The sequence below is a fragment of the Heliangelus exortis genome, chromosome 1 (genome assembly GCF_036169615.1).
Source record: "Heliangelus exortis chromosome 1, bHelExo1.hap1, whole genome shotgun sequence".
In the NCBI taxonomy this organism is placed as follows: Eukaryota; Metazoa; Chordata; class Aves; order Apodiformes; family Trochilidae; genus Heliangelus; species Heliangelus exortis.
The window spans coordinates 177,504,238-177,520,773 of record NC_092422.1 but is presented as its reverse complement, the minus strand read 5'-3'; the positions used below and the strand labels follow the sequence as shown (position 1 = coordinate 177,520,773).

Sequence of the window (16,536 nt, the reverse complement as noted above, 5' to 3'; positions counted from 1 at the left end):
ACACATGACACTAAATTCAATTGAAAAAGTAACCTACAATGAATTCAGGAAGGTTATTGATGGTATCCCTCTTCTGCCGTTTCTTTGGTTGAGGCTGTACTTCTGGTGGTTCACAATATAAGTCTGTTTCAGTTAGTGTTTTTATGTTGCAAGGCTCATCACCCACAAAAGCCTGGGCCTCATCTATTGTCATGGCTTTGTTCAGGTTGCTGCCCTAGGTAGAAAATACAAGGCCAAGTCAACATCGCAAAGTCTTGAGAAACCAGAAAATCCCAAGCTGCAGTTTTCCATGTGGATCGTTTTTAGCAGCAGATGTGGTTTGCACTGCTGTGCACAGAAGACCAGAGTGGCTGGCAGTTTTGCAATTTCTCCCCTCTCCTTCCTGGTGTGAGAACAGATGTCTCCTCCAGTCCTTGGGACCTCTGTGGCAGAGAGCATCTCCAAATGCCAGCAGGAGTGGGCATCCCCAGGAAGCATGAAGTATGGCTATAATGAGAGCAGCTATCTCTGAGAAGGGGAGGTGGGGGAAAAGGGGAGCTGACAATGTTAATCTAGCAGAGATAAGGGACTGTACCAAGCTTTTTGAGAATGGTACAAACCAGCTGTTAAGGGCTTAAGAAAGGAAGCAAAAATTCCATACAACAAAATGGTCAACCACCATCTGGTGACAAGATTACCTTTGCATTAATAAGCTTATTGACTTGTTTTTTGATGCCATCTGTGAAGTTTTCAAAAGTTGGGTCTGCAACATAGGCAAAAGAGTGGCTCTCATTTTTTACAACCAAATGATAATGATCCATTAGAATAATAGTGGTAATGTTATAGTTTTCTGGGTCTTCCAGTATGGGCAGGGAAGAAAAAACCACCGTGGTTTCATTGAGTCTTGTAACATGCTTTCCATCGAACTGTAAGGAAACAAGAAGCACATGCACATTTTAGAGTTTAAATTCATTCCTGTGTGTAACTGTTGCTAATTTTAGACTGTAGAAATAAGGTCATATCCTTTTCATATGGCAAAAATAGTATAGCATGAGATATTTTCTGAGAAGAAAATTAAAGAAATTTGTTGATGGGAATAAATTGTTGATTCATTATGTTCTAGTGACTTCCACCAGGAAAAGCTTAAGCTACAGACCAGTTTCCATTGCCTCCAAATGCTATGGCTCTGGACAACACTGGGATATTATCATTAAATAGTTCTCAGATTACGAGGTTAACGTGGCAGATTTAATCCAGGTCATCTTCTGTCCTATTAAGTATCTTGGGTAGATTTTTTTCTACTAACACTGTAAAATACCTCACTGATATTCAGTACAATTACTAAATGATATTTTGGAATCAAATTTACCAATTGTTAATTAACTACAGAAAGTAGCAAGTTAGTTAACCTGTCTTCCATCCCCAATCACACAAATATTTTTATCGTTGGAAACTCCTTCAGTCATTCAGTAACACCAACCACAGCCAACAACACTAACAGGAATCCTCAACATTTCTTCTATTGCCACTTCAGTTTCTCACTTTGAGAAAGGCAATTTCACAGCTTCTCCCCCACATCTCTGGTATTGCCATGTAAATGGAAGCAAAACAAAAGATTAGAAAATTTTCTGGTCTTAATGAAGAATGTGTGCTGTATGTAATGCCAACTTAAGCTAACATGCTGAGAAGATGCTGAGCATACAGAAGAAGAGGGGGTGAGAAGTACTGATAAACACTGTCAAGAATGCTTAATAGACCTTAAGATTGGCCTGGGAGTTAAGGTTATAATTACAATTTGTAGCCTAGGAAAATATAGGCAGTTTTCCTCTTAAAATTCTTCAAGGATAGGGTTCTTATGGATCCAAATCCAGCTGGCTCTGGCATAGTCTAAAAGTACAATCATGCACGTAATATAAAACATGCTCATTACCAGCTCTATATAGATTACAAAACAACCTTAAATTGAAAAGACAGCCTTAGAAAAAGTCTTATGCTGTCCTTACTAGAAGACCACTTCAAAGTCTTCAATCACCGCATTAAACTGTGAGCTTCATTAGAGTGGGAAATTCATACTATCAGTAATGTCAGTTCTTTTAATGTGAGATGCAAGACAGGTTTGTTTTTTTAAAAACCTTATTTTTCACAGCTTTTTGTGAACATGCTATAGGTGGAATATGCATGAAGCAAAAAAGAAAAGAAGACTTGGTTCACTGAGGTGTGAGAAAATAAAAGGCACTGAGTACTCAGCACTATCTGGATTTGGGTCCTTGTTTCACGCAAATCTCTGAAGCTTGTAGTGGGAGAAGAAGAAAGATAAAGAAAAAATAAACACCTTCAAATTTGGAAATACATGCTTTCCTACTCAAACCGTAATCCTTCTATTCTTACTCATATTGAATGAAAATAATTTTAAAGCAGAAGATTGCAATGCACTAGTGGATGTAAATCAGGATGGTAGGAGTAGGCTCTTCTTCCATGGAAACCCTGAACAGACCCAGAAATCTGTTAAAACCTTGTTCCCCTCCAAGACCAGTGAAGTAGAGTGGGCAAACTTAAACGCATTTTTCTAATGGATTATATGTTATGCATACAGTGTCATGCCTTTAGGGGGAAAGAAAGAAAAGTACCCTTTTGAGATTTGTTTTTCCTGCTTCTGGACGTTCTGCATATACCACCAAGGAGAAACTCTGGATGAGCTCAAAACCGGTCCCAGTCACTGTAATATTTCTCCCTCCACTGAAAGGCAGAATTAAAAAAGAAGTCAAGTCATTGGCAAACTATGATAACTATAGACTGCTTTATCCTGCATTGCTACTATTACTGAACCCAGATATATAATGCCTAAATGACAATTAGATATCCTATACAAGGGTATCTACACAAGAGACTTTTGTTAAAGCGGCTGATGACCACAGCATTGAAAAGCAGAAATGTCAACTTCAAACCCATTTTAAAACAGCAGAACAAAAAAGTACAAATCACTTTGTCAGTATTTCTGGCTTTTCATTGATGCCTATCTTTGTGTGCTTTACCTCTCTAAAGTTTTTGTTAAAAATCATTCTACCTATCACAGACATAGAGATAAAGGTCAGAGGTTTTTTTCCACGGGTCTGAAGGGACCTGGATTCTCTATTCCTTTTTACTTGCAACACATTGTTTAAAAAATAATGCATTCACATAAGAAGGATGAGTGCAAGTTGCCAGTGGGAATTAAAGTCATCGAAGTAATATGGATTTACAGGGTTTGCAATACTCAAAGCAATCCATTATAGTAATATTTAATTCATATAGAAGAAAAAAAGAGAAGTCTTTAAATCCCCTGGGGTAAATCACCTTCATGCACCAGAACCACCCAAACCAAAAATCAAAATCAAATATTAAAAACAAATCCTATGTTACATAAGTGACTACTCAATGTCCAAGGAGGCAGGTACCAGTTTCTTCAAGAGACATCATGACCCATTTTATTTTTAATGTCTTATTTGTAAGATCATGATGTTACCCTTCTTTTTACTGAAAGAAAGTGGAAATGTTATGGTCTCTTTCTGCCAACTGAACCCCACCAGGCAGAAAGAACAAAATACTAGGGAACAGCAGAGATCAATGCAAATCAAGTTCACAAGTTTGTCCCTGTATCAGTCACAAGAATGATTTTCAAAACCAGAGGTATGCTACCAGAGGTATGCTGTAAGGATTTTTATACAGATAATTTGCCATAGGAGTGGCATGCATTTCTTCAGTCTAGCAATTTATACTAGGTGAGCTTTTTTGCAGAAGGAACAGCAACCAGAGGGGTCTTTGTGAGTACCACTATAGAGAAGAGCATACCTTTTAAAATTATTATGGAACTTAGATCTAGATTTCTTAAAAAGATACTTCTTTTCCTCGTGGGACAAAAAGATTACAACTCATAATTTCCTCATGTTTCTGGCATACATATTAAAAGCTATACAGAGGAGCTTTTGGAGACCTTTTCATTAGGCACCTTTTATATAGGTTATGCTTATAGGATAAGGATTTGTAAGTATCGCAAAAATCATGTCTGACATCCTGCTGAAATGCTTCAAATTCTTTCTTTGAGACAACTTCATTTAAAAGAGGCTCATTACCCCTTCTGGTTTCAGGATTTGGCTTTGAACTAGGGATTAAAGTCAGTATGTAAACAGAATACTTTCAGACATCAGCTGCAGTTAAGAAAGATCAACAAACTCTATGTATCTAATAATGTGCATGGCTAGAGTACAGGACTTTTTATTTCAAACAGTTCTATATGCAATAGACTTATTACAAATTACACGTATTTTAACCCAGTCATAGAAGTTTTGACAAACATTTCATTACCTGCTGAAGCTATTTACTGGCAAGAATTTGGTGACAGTAGGATTCTCACTGTATAAAAATTTCTGTGGTACAGGAATTGTTGTGCCCCCATAGTCCATTGTGACTTGAACAGCTTCAACCTTGCTGTTAGGTCCTGTAATGCATACAATCTCATCTCCAAACTCAGTACTAGATTGGAAAAGAAAAAGAAAGGGAAATATCCACTGTTACTAAGATTATGGTGATTTGCATTCTACACTGCAGCAAAAAAATCTAGGGCTATATTTTCATTAGTCACCGAGTCACTACAAGAGGAGACTATACTTTCTTCAGATCACCTATGGTCTTAAAAAGATGTAGGGTCTTAAAAAGATGTAGGACAACAACCATGCAATGTCAGCACACGTTGTGTGTTCCCTGTTTTTGGGAGAAGTAAAGGGCAGCAGTTAATACAAGAGAAAAGTAGTGAGTGGAAGAAGCCAAGGGCCACTATAAGATTAACATTTTATATGGATCTGCTAAGAAACTGCTGAGGAAAGCATGGGTGAGTTTGGAGCAGCCAATCAAGCAGAGAAAGCCCAAACTGGGAGGATCTTTGGGTACGAGTTCTCCCACTCTGGTTGTTTTTGTAGCTGCTTCTTCTAGATGGAGCCTCTGAGTGAGTTTCTGTCTAAACCTGACATGCAGAGCTCCATTGCATGGGATGAGTCACAAAGAGATAAGACAATGGATTATTAGTTTAATTTCTACAGGCCAGACAAGGCTGGTGCTTTGTTAGTACACAGCTCTGTGTTGTTAGGTACTCAAGGTACTTACACATTGCAAGGCTGGCTACCAACTGACACGCGAACGTCCTTCTTGGAACCAGTGGCCAGGTTGGTACCAGTGATGGTAAGTGTGGTTCCACCTGCTTGTGGACCACTTTCAGGTCTTATCTGAAAAGGACGAGGTTCCTGCAAAGAGGAGATGGTCAAATTAATTAAGAAAATTAAAATAAAATTTAGATCAGTATTAATTGGTATAATAGCAAACAGAAGTTTAATATTACTATCTGAAAAATAATACAAAAAATAATGATGGGCTTTTCTTCTAAAATAAAATAAAATCTTTCATTATTCATGCTGAAGGAAGAAGTAAGAGATAATGTGAATGTACTTTTATTTTTTCCATGACTTTTTGTTCCCTACTTACAAAGTGTAGAGTTTGCTGCCATTAAGTTTGTGAAAGCTTCCTGCTGGATTTCCTGTTTTCCTACTTATTTTAAGATGTCTCTTTTCCTTATGGCTGATTCTACCTTCACCATTCCTTACTCTGTCCTACATTCTGGGTCAGCTACAGGAAAGACACAGCAAGGTTTTCAAAAATGCTGCCGAACAGAAATATTAAGGTTTATTTTATCTTGTAAGGCTCTTAATTGAGGTAGAATTGTTATCTTGAGTAATGAGCATGCAAAGAAAGAAAATGCTAAATTTTTCTTTATGCATCTAGAACCTTGGAGCAGATTTCTTAAAATGAATTGAAACAGGCAGACACACTTCAAATTGTTATGAAATTTGCTGGATATTTAAATTTCTCAAATAAATTCCTTTCTTTTGTTCTCAATTCGGTCTTTGTTTCTGTGACTGTATTCTGGGAGCTATGACAAAGACTGTAAATTAACAGCGAGGGCTTTTCATGAACAGTGTGATTTAATTACTGCATTGCTAAGTAGTCCTTTCTTCCATTGAGAAAAGCATCCTTAGTCAGGACAACACTGAAGCTTCTGAATCAAGAGGATGACTGAAGCCAACAGCATGAGATGGGTCACCAGACAGATCCATGGCCTGGCCACGACTGCCGATGTGCCGCAGGCTGCGTGCCGGGGTGGTGGCTTTGAGTGGCTGGTGGTGAGGTGGTCCCATGCAGCCAGCTGCCACGTGCACCACACACACTGGTAGGATGCTGGGTCCAAGCACGGGGCAGGGACATTGCTACAAAGGACCCTGTGTTTGCTAGAGCATAGCAGATCAACACCCTCAGGAAGCTGTCAAAAGGTAATCTCTTTTCTGATGTCTTGCTGTGCTTCTTCAGCCAAAATCAGACACAAGCTTTCTTTAGATGAGTCAAGTAAGCAATAAACTTATTTTCCATTCGTGTATTTGTAAATTACATCTTCTCCTCTTGTATAATTTTGCTGACAATAAAATCCAGGCTTGGGGCTATTCCATATGAAGCATCTACAAATAAAGAAGTCTGAAAACTTTCCTTGCTGATGAAGGTTTCCCTGGTCACCACTGGTCTGCACCGATCTCCCACTCTGAGGAGGAAAAGCCTTGCTCAGAAACAGAGAGCAACAAGCTTGCACCTTACTTGTCATGCAGCAAAAACTTTCTCCTCTGTCATTTTGCTCAGCCTCAGGCTGCCTCTGTGTGACAGCTTACAGCCTCAAAACAGAGGCTCATGAATGGCAGGGAGGAAGGGGACTGATGTACTGCAGTGCAGTTCAAAGCTCGGTGTGCCACTGACAGGTTTTTAAGAAGTAGCAGGAATCCATGGAAGTGCATCCAATTGACCTCATGGTTACTATACAAATTTGTTTTGTCGAAGTATGGATATTAGTGAAACATGGAGAACTTGTGCTTGCTGTGCTTGTTTTATACTTTCATGTCTGAGCGACTTCTCTCCAAAGGAATACACCATCATTCAGAACACTTGACAAATCCACAATGACAACTGTAATTTGCTCTCAAGTCATTGAGCTTTAGGAATATGCCTTAACTCTAATTGGGTGTCAATTGCTTTTCTTCCCTGAGAGAAATCTGTTTGTAAACCCTTCACTCCTCAAGATGTATATCGCTGCAGCATATGACTGCTCTCACCTGCTAACCTTTGATTTTGTCTTAATTTAATACATCACTCAGCTTACAAGCTTTTATGTAGGGAAGTGACTTGAAGTAATTTTTAAGCATTTTTTAAGCAATAAGGAGCCTTGATTCAATATAACAGCTTTTACTAAAACTTGCTTGCTGAGGTTTATATAACCTTCTCTGTGAGTACTCTTCTTTAGATTTAATTGCTTGCAGATTTAAGCTAAACTGAAATATCTCATGAGGGTAAAAAAAAAAGTTTGAGGGGGTCAGTTTTAAACACGTGAAGTTTAAATTAACACATGTCTAGACATGTGCTTCAAAGAAAGGCTCATTTGTGGTTTTTTGTAACACAATTATCCTGCAGAAAAAAAAATAATCAAAATTGCATAAAACACACAACAAACAAATTGCTTATAAAAATGTATAAAATACTGTAAGTGTAACCTTAGTATGTGGACAGAAACCCATACCTTTTATTGGCTTCAAATTCAATGTTAATTGCTACAGATTGTTAAGCATGTTGGACCACTCTATAATTTGCAGTGAAAATCCACAGCAGTGATTAGCTGCATAACATGCCTGGGATAGCTCTCAGAAGAAAGCATACCCCAAGAACCACAAAAGAATCAGTATGGACAAATTTGTTATCCTTAAGCCACAGAAAAACTGCTTAAACTCATAGCTTTTCCCCTAAATACTAACTCCACTGAAAGCCTAGCCTCTAAGAACAGACTTAGGAAGGAAAGGAACAAGAAACCACTTAAAGCCAAGCCTTTAAGCAGAATTTTTGGAAGGAAAGGAACAAGATAAGGTTTCTGAAGCATCACAAACCACTGTTCTATGTAACCTCAGCATAAAAAAATGAAAGGAAGCTTGCTAAGGACTCCTGTTAGACAGCTGTATTCCTTTCTTCCTGCAAAAATGTGAAATAATTGCCCTGTTAAATCTCTGCTGGGTTATCTGATGGGTAACTTTGGCCAGGCATCACTTGACACCATTGCTAACAACCAGTAAGTATCGAGTGAGCCACAGACTTCAGAACTACCCAGTACAATTTTCTGTGTAGGACCTTTCATTGGTGGCTTACATTTTCCTCTGTATGAACAAGAATATACAGGTAACCAAAAAGCAGCCATTATCTCTGAATAACACAGCAGCAATGAGGAAGTGAAACAAGCATCTGTTCTGTTTCCCCCGGAAATAATTTGTTTTCTTAGCAAGACTCCAACTCTGACAGAAGTTAAAGCCTAGCTACCCTGGAGAGGAGAACAGGCCACCCACACCCACCACATCCGTGGCATGGCCACACCATGGGGTCAGCACATCTCATCTTCACTTCAAGCTGAGTGCAAAACCAAGACCAAGAAACCCTCTGGCAGCAAAGGCAGGTAGCTGCCAAGGAGGAGATGGAATCGTTTTGGTTTAACCCTTATTTTCTCTTTAATCACTGATCTTGCAACAGTTCCTCAAAGGCCTATTTTAAAACAGCTTAATTCAAAGTATTCATATTTAACATATTTAAAGTAATTCTGCAAACACCAAAAGCTCTCCAGAGACCAAACAATGTGTATGCCTCATAAAGATGATCTAATAAGGAGATGAACTGTGCTCAGTGTGCAGAGGAGTTCTTCAGTATGACTGCTAAGACAAAGCATTGTACAATAACAGCTTGTTACTGTAAACGTGTCAGAACAATCCTGATTAATTTTAACTTGCAATTTTCTGTCTCACATTTTCCTCTTTCCTCTCAAGGAGCTGCCAGAAAAAAACAAGTAGTTAAAATAAATTATCAATAATTTTAACAATTTCAATAACCATTTTATTATAAAACCAATGTGCTCTGACCAAGTTTTAGTGCTCTTCTAAAATATTAATGGATTTTCTCAAAGAGCAAAGGTACGCTGGCCCACCTGGTGGTCTTCTTAAGAGTAACAAGAAAAAAAAATTGGTTAATGCAAATGCTCAATCAGAAAGCATTTCTAAAAAATGCAATTAGGTAAATAGGATCAGTAAGAAAATGATATTTCACTGTATGCCAAAAAAATTGAAAAAACTACTGCCAGTGGTGGCACAAGATTCCAAGAAGAATCACGCTACCCACTGAGCAGGTGGCTCCTTCCCATAGCTGACATGGCATTCACCAGTGGGACAGAGGGGTTCAGACCCTTGGAAATTTCCTTTTCTCATACAGTCTTATCTTAAACAACCTAGCAAAACTGCACCTGATCCACAGCCCTGCATGAGATTCCTCCTTGAAAAGGAAAATGAGGAGCAAAGGGTAAATCCTTCACTGCAAACCTTGTTTGAGGCATAATAAAAAAGCTGTTTTTACCAAGAGACAGTCCCCTTTAATGTTGGCTCAACCCTGAGCAATACTGAACAGCACCAGGACCTCAAGTGCTGTGAGATCGGTGATGCCACCTTTACAAAATACCCTTGTGGGTTTTTTTCTTCTTTTTTTTCTGCCCTATTCTCATTTCAGTCTCCAAATCAGAAGTCTCTCTGCTGCCATAATAAATACTTTGCTTTAATTTAATACAGCCCTCTGTACCTCAGAATCTTTCTTTGCTGTCAGAAGGTGCCCAGGGGAAGTCACACTCTCTGTAACATTGCAGCACCACTATACCATAACACTGCAGTGCTCAGTGCAATTATGATGTTAAGCAGAACACTTGATTATGTGTCCTATATGGAATTTGTAGCAGCCTTGTAATAATTCTTCTGGAGAACGTCAGCCTTTGTGAAGACTTGGCAATACTTCATTTCTCAGGGACACACTAAAATTTAAACAACCCTGTAAACACTAATTTAACCCTTGTTTTATAATTCCTTGAAGTGCAGAAAATAATCACTCATATATATGTCAGTCTTTTTCTTATTTCGCTTGAAGTGGAGGAATATTCTTCCAGGTTTACAGTGCTCTGCACTTCTCCTTTTGTCATCAGGGAAATACTGTTCACATCTTCCTGGTAGTTTGATGTTTGACTTTTAAAAAAAACCAGCCTGTTCCAACGTCTGTCAGTTGTTCACTGGACTGTTTCTGCTGAGTCTGGTAATCCTTCTCTCAGTGGAGGGACTTCCCACTGCCAGGACTCTCCACAACCTTATGCTTCCATGATCATGTCACGTAGGAAGTGGATTTGCAGTTCTGGTAAAACATATGCACATCCTACAACGATGATCTAGTCCAACTTGTCAATAGGTGTAGCTTGCTCCCTACAGCATGGCTTATCCTGAAAAAATAATTTGATCTGGACAGGATTTCTTGTTTGTAGGTCCAAGCAGACTGTATCTGTCAGTCATAATACAAACATTTTATCTTAGATACAAACCTTCCTTAAATCCTACTTTGGTGTAATAATGTTGAGAAGACCTTCAACTCAACTTTCCCATGTTTTACCAGACTGCTGGATTAGTACTCCAGAACTGATAAGCAGTTTCCCCAGTGGTTTGATAACCATTAGGCAGCTTTGCTGAAAGGATAACAACACTACAAATATGTTACCTCTTCTGTTTGATGACTGTGGTAGATATGGTTTACCTGAAAGCAGTGGCTATTTGCTCCAATTTGACAAAGTGACACAATGGCAATCTCTTGTACATTGCTTATAATATGTAAAAATGTTCAAATAGCAGTAGCTTGTTTGACAGCAACTTCTTTTAATCTCTTTGTAATACTAATAAACTATGTGGCATTCACATTCCTGTGTGCCACTGCCTTAACTTTGTGTAAGAGATTAACCTGAGCTTCACTAACTCCATTTCTTGTTTTGCCTCACAGTAATGTCACAGTCTTTCAACAGTATGTCCTCTGAGGTGCTCTGTGCTTTGTCAGCACAGAGGTACCAGAAAAAAACAAAAAGTACTGGCAAAGCAGCTTGCTCTGGCCCAAGTATGTGCATGACTTCACATTCTGGTCATTTTCCAGTGTCCTGTTTTCTCCATTGCATCCCAAAGTCTTTCCTTTGCTTGCTGTTTGTATCCTCTGCAAACCCTACTTACAAATCTGTTTACAGAAATGCTGATATATTTTTCATTGTAGTTTCATGCTTTCTGTGTGCTAGAGGGTAAATTATCTCCATGTCTGTTCCACTTACAATCACATTTAGATGTGAACTTACTTATTAGCCATGCACATGACTGATGCTCTTACACAGCTACTGCAGACCCTCTGGAGCATTCGCATGTCAGTTCTTACATTTTTTCATCCTGTTCATTAATCTAGAATGAACTTTTATATCTTTAATATTTTATGATTTGCAGCTAGCTTTTTGCAGAGTTAGGAAGGCGATCTCTTATTTCTTCAAGTTCCTGATTACAGTTTTAGTAAAAGATACCTTTTAAAGGCTGAAAATGCATTCACAGAGCTCCCAGCATTTTAGATCTCTGTGGTCTGTTGGTGTCAAGTCAAAGCACAGCTTTCACCTGGCTAACAGTGGGGTTACTGCTATTCTTCTATTCTTATTTATCCAGCTTCCTGGCAATTTCCCCATTAAAGGTATGGAGGTGCAAAAAAGAAACATTCCTCCAGCTGCTTTTTCACTCACCCAACTTGCATTTGAGGTATGATCTGCCAGATAGTTTCATGTTCTTTGTCATTCACCTTGTTTGCTTTGTAGCTTTCCTGGTTTACACTGTCATGTCCAGCCAACTCACTTCTGGCCCCTTGCACAGTTTTCAAGAACAAGAGGAGTACACTCCTGTGGAGCATGACCTAGGTTCTGCCTGTCTTCTTTTTCAATTTTGTTACTTTCTCCCTTTTCTGACACCAAGCACATCCTCAACTTTTTATATTCCAGAACATGACTCTGTGAATAATGATACTGTCTACTATGATATTCATCTGTGGTAAGCAGTTTCTAGCCCAAGAACTACACCACCTTTATCCTTTGCTAATGCAGAAAACCTAAGAAAGAAGCAAACAGCCATCAAGGAGGCTACTGGTAGTTCAAAAGAAGGGCCAGAAATCTGGGAACAGTTGGAAGGCAACAGAGGACAGGAGCCTAACGGAGATGCAAAGAAACCTTGGCATGAAGTTCATGCTTCAGAGTGATGATGGAGAAAATGCAACTGTGCCAGACCACAAGCAGAGAGACAACTGGGGAGGGAAAAGAGGATGGTGACAGAGTATATCCCTGTGGTGCCATGAGAGATGCCAGCTGCAGCACAAAGGGAAGCCAGCAACAGATGGATGTGTTCAAATGCACATGATGGGCAGCAAATGGCAAAGCCACCTAAGCTCCTTTCTGCCAGCTCCTTCAGGCAGTGACCTCCAGCAGGGGGTTTGCCTTTGGTGCAAGTGCACATCTTCAAAAGTAGGAATTGGGCTACTGAACTTGCACACAAGCAGAGCCCAGGGATTCTGTGTCAAGAACATCATGACAGTGCACACACACATAGATAACATTATCACAAATGTTCAGATCACATTATTGCTCTGCATTCATCTTATCCACCCTTCTCTCCTCAAGTAACCCTTCCCTTCTTTATCCTGGTTCCAGTTGCAGTTAAGTTCTGGCTCTGGAAGCAGGTCTGTGAAACAACAATTTGTTACCAAAATAATCCGCCTCATATTGAAAGCCAGATTATTTTGCCAACGTTTGCATATAACACACAGAAAAATTGAAGGCATAGCCCACAAAGTGTGGTAGATGCTGGCCACCTTCTTGGAGGTCAAAATGTCACTTCCTGGACTATAGGGGTAACCACAGGAGCTAAATTAAGATTTTGAATGGGGCACGCAAGTCATTAGGAACTGCTCTTTCCCTCTCCACTTCCCTCCTTCCTCAGACTTGAGGGAGCCTGCTCCTTGTTTCTTCAGACAAGCCACCCACTCACAGGATATTCAACCAGAGAATTTCCATTGTGCACTCTTGGCAGCCTGGTGCTCACCGCAGTGGCTGACCTGACCTACCAGCTTGCCTCATCACAGCATCCACAACCCAAGCCAGGCTTCAGTTCCTGGGTTATTTTTGCAACAGCAGAGAAGGGAGCTGAGTCCTGCTTTTCTGGGGCTGCTTTGTCCGAACTTCACACCATGTTAGCTGATCAAATGCTTCCAGCTACTCCAGGTGCCCAGGCAGAGCAGTTGCCTGGCGATGCACGTTGTGTGCTGTCTGATGCTTGGGATGGGATGCTTATGCATAGGGCTGGTATTTTAAACAACTCATTTTTTGGACTGCGGGCAGCATCTTTTTATCATGAGGCAGACACCACATGATTTTCTGAAAAGACCACGGAGCCTTGCTGACAGGTTTGATGGAGAAATGGAAGCACGCATGGCCAGTAAACTGCATTACCATACAGCCAGTGTTCCCTGAAAGCTTCCAAGTAGAAACATGAGCACTGGATGAGGGAAACAGGCATTTGAGTGCATAGCTCAGATGATAGAGAATGAAAGCAACTAATACCTACATGAGGAAGGGCCAGCTTCACAAACTCTCAGCTACCCAGGAGTTCTCCTGGCCTCTATGCAGGATGACACAAAAAGAAGATGTGCTCCAGGACTTGAGAATAAAATAGGATCCTCTAGAAGCAATTCCATACTGCTGCAGATGTGGTGGTTTATCAGTATCAATTGTAACAGTAATAAGCATGTCACATCCCCCTGCAAAAATTTACCCCAAACCCCCAGCTACAGAGTAAAATACACATGCTGAGGTAAACAATCAGGGAAAAAAATCCAGAAAAAAATTCTTCCTTATATCCTACCTACTTGATAACTATGTGCTTTTGATGGTAAACACTTGTCACATGTATGAGGCTGAGGCTGTGGGGAACGTGGTGACACAGACACACCAGGCTGAGCAGCTGCATTGTCTCCTTGTGTGCTGCTTGTGCACCTCTGCCCTGTGCTGTCACATGCCACCTTTAGAATGGTCACAGCTAAAGCTGAAGCTATTGTGCTTGGAGTGATCAGAGCACACAGTAAAAACTGTGATAATTACCAGCATGAGGGTAGCCAGACAACGTGCCAAAGAAAAGGGGAAATATAAAATAGAAAATTTATTTTAGGAAGGCTCTTGGAAAGAAGTGTATCTTCTTTCCTTTGTATATACTGAATAGAAGAGGTCTTAAACAAAGCACTGATTTTGCAGGTCTGCTGAAGGAGGTCACCAAAGAACAGCCTGAAAACACCAGTGAAACAAGACTGTAGCTTTTAAGACATCAACTGACACCACTGTCTGCTCTGATCATCTGTTCTCATGCCAAAAGTGCTCATGTCACACTTGTAGAGGTGTGCATGAATGAGATGCCCCCCATACTGACTTTAACCCTACTTCATTCCACAGTTGGATTAATTTTCTCATGGAATAGAGAGAAGCTAGAAACCAATTTCACTTGCCATTGCTTTGCATCTAAAAACAGAATCCACAAGGAGAGATTTTTTCAGTAAACAAAGACACTCTTTATCGGCTGTTAGCTCAGGTATCTGATATTTCAGTAACCCCAATGTAGGCTGAGATTGGCCCAGAGGAAGCCTAGAACTTGCAGGTAAACCTCCTGGGAAATGCTGTGTCCAGAGGCTTCTCCTAGCACTTCAGTCAGAGGCCATCAAGAATCTTTCCCTTAAGTAGCCAGAAGTTGTGGCTGCTTATCTTGCTTCCTAGATGAGCTCTGCAGGGACTCACACCAGACAAGTTCACAGACAGGCTTCAAAGCCTACATGAGGGCTTCAGATTACATCTCAACATGCTCCATAACTTCTTCGTGTGGTTTTCACACAAACTGGGACAATCTTTACATCCAGGAAACAATTAGGAGGACTGGTGTAAAACGTACCCCACACAATGGGTTCATGTCAAAAACTAATCTCATGTAGGGTTTACTGTCACATTCATTGTCCTAGAGACCACAAACACCTAAACATGGGAGATTATGTTCTTCTCCAGTTAAAATGAATGAGATCAGTGAAGACAGACTAGATTATAACCTACATTTCCACAAGGAGAAGAGGATATTTTCAAGCAAAAAGGATGTTTTTGCAGGTATAACCACAAAGAGGAGGCCTTTGCTTGGAAATTATGGAAAAAACATTTCTAGCATGTTTTGCAAAAACAAGAATACCCCCTCCTCAGTTGAATACTTATTCTTGGCTTATTACACCTCTTATTGCCAGCTCCTTTCCTTTCTTTCTTACAAGATACCAAGAATTAATGAGAGAAAAATTTAAATATGGGGGAAGATAAATGCCTAACTACCTCTTTATGTTTTATTTAGATACAGGAGTAACTTTAATTATCAATATGAAGACAGACATCATGTAAACCTTTCAACTATCACAGGCTCTTATAAATTTTGAAGACTTTATAGGTACAGATAAAGCTACTTGCTGCTAAAACCATAGGCTAGACCAGCTGTAACCTAGGGCTACGCTTTGGGTAGGGCAATTAAAGAGACAAACAAAATTCTCCTTGGTAGTGGTACTGAAAACAATGCACATGTATAATATGAACACACGTCATGCTGTCTGTGGCTGTGCATGCCATATTTTTGAATGAAATAAATTATTAAAAAATTAATGTACCTCCACTACTTGTCTTCAGCTGCTCTGCATCCATTCTTGTAATTAAGAACATTGGCTAGACTAAACACAGTGATTAAAATAGTGCACCAACTGTGCATCCTAACAACACTGAATGTTTTGCAGTGCTGTTTTTTTATATCCAATACTGAGACTTAAGAGACACTTATTCATTCACTACTAAATAAGTTAGTCTCTTTTCTACCACATCTTTTTAACTTGAATTGCAAGCAATATAATTCTTATTTTACATTCTGTACCTATTATCAGCATAGTTTTTTAATCCACATTTTTAATCGCTTGAGTGAAGTGTTTTATAACATAGTTGAATAACAATGTTAGTGATGAAACAAAGTTTGTGTGGCAAATACATGTGAGTCTTTGCTTAGCAGGTAAACTTAATACTTAAGTCATTTATGAGGTATAAAATAGGCCTCTGAAAAAAAATGCGCTTACCTGGTATGTAAACAACACTTCACTTGGTGATTTACCTAATTTTCCATTGATGTTAACTTCAATTTGACCTTGTTCTGTTTCACCCATTGGTCCAACTTGGCATACAATCCTAGCAAGAAAGAACGTAAGTTTATCTGGTAGAAGTAACAGCTGCAGTATCAATGCAATGTATCTGAGCTACCACACATGCTGTCAGCAAAAGCACTAGCTCTGCTTTATCCTACACAAGATACTTGAACACTGCCTCAGATTCCCAGCAAAACCACACAGAAATATCTTAATCTTCTATTTAAAGGTAGCTCAAGGTGAAACCTGAGCACTATACACAGCAACTACTTAGCAGTCAGTTGGTAGAGGTGTATTCTACAGAAGTCAGAGATGAACCTTTTCAACCCAACATAAAGTTTT

At 39.5% G+C, this 16,536-nt stretch overlaps 1 protein-coding gene across 6 annotated transcripts in view; it reads right to left on the bottom strand.

The window, feature by feature from the left end:
- The window catches only part of PLXNB2 (plexin B2), a 245,303-nt gene that overhangs the window by 27,411 nt on the left and 201,356 nt on the right, over positions 1–16,536 (bottom strand). For all 6 annotated transcript variants that reach the window (XM_071733787.1, XM_071733784.1, XM_071733789.1 and 3 more), the window contains 6 exons: positions 16,129–16,237; positions 5,116–5,252; positions 4,321–4,488; positions 2,607–2,715; positions 678–905; positions 38–214 (listed from right to left, as the gene is read on the bottom strand). In XM_071733787.1, coding sequence (XP_071589888.1) covers positions 38–214; positions 678–905; positions 2,607–2,715; positions 4,321–4,488; positions 5,116–5,252; positions 16,129–16,237 — 928 coding nt within the window. The remainder of the gene's footprint in view (positions 1–37; positions 215–677; positions 906–2,606; positions 2,716–4,320; positions 4,489–5,115; positions 5,253–16,128; positions 16,238–16,536) is intronic.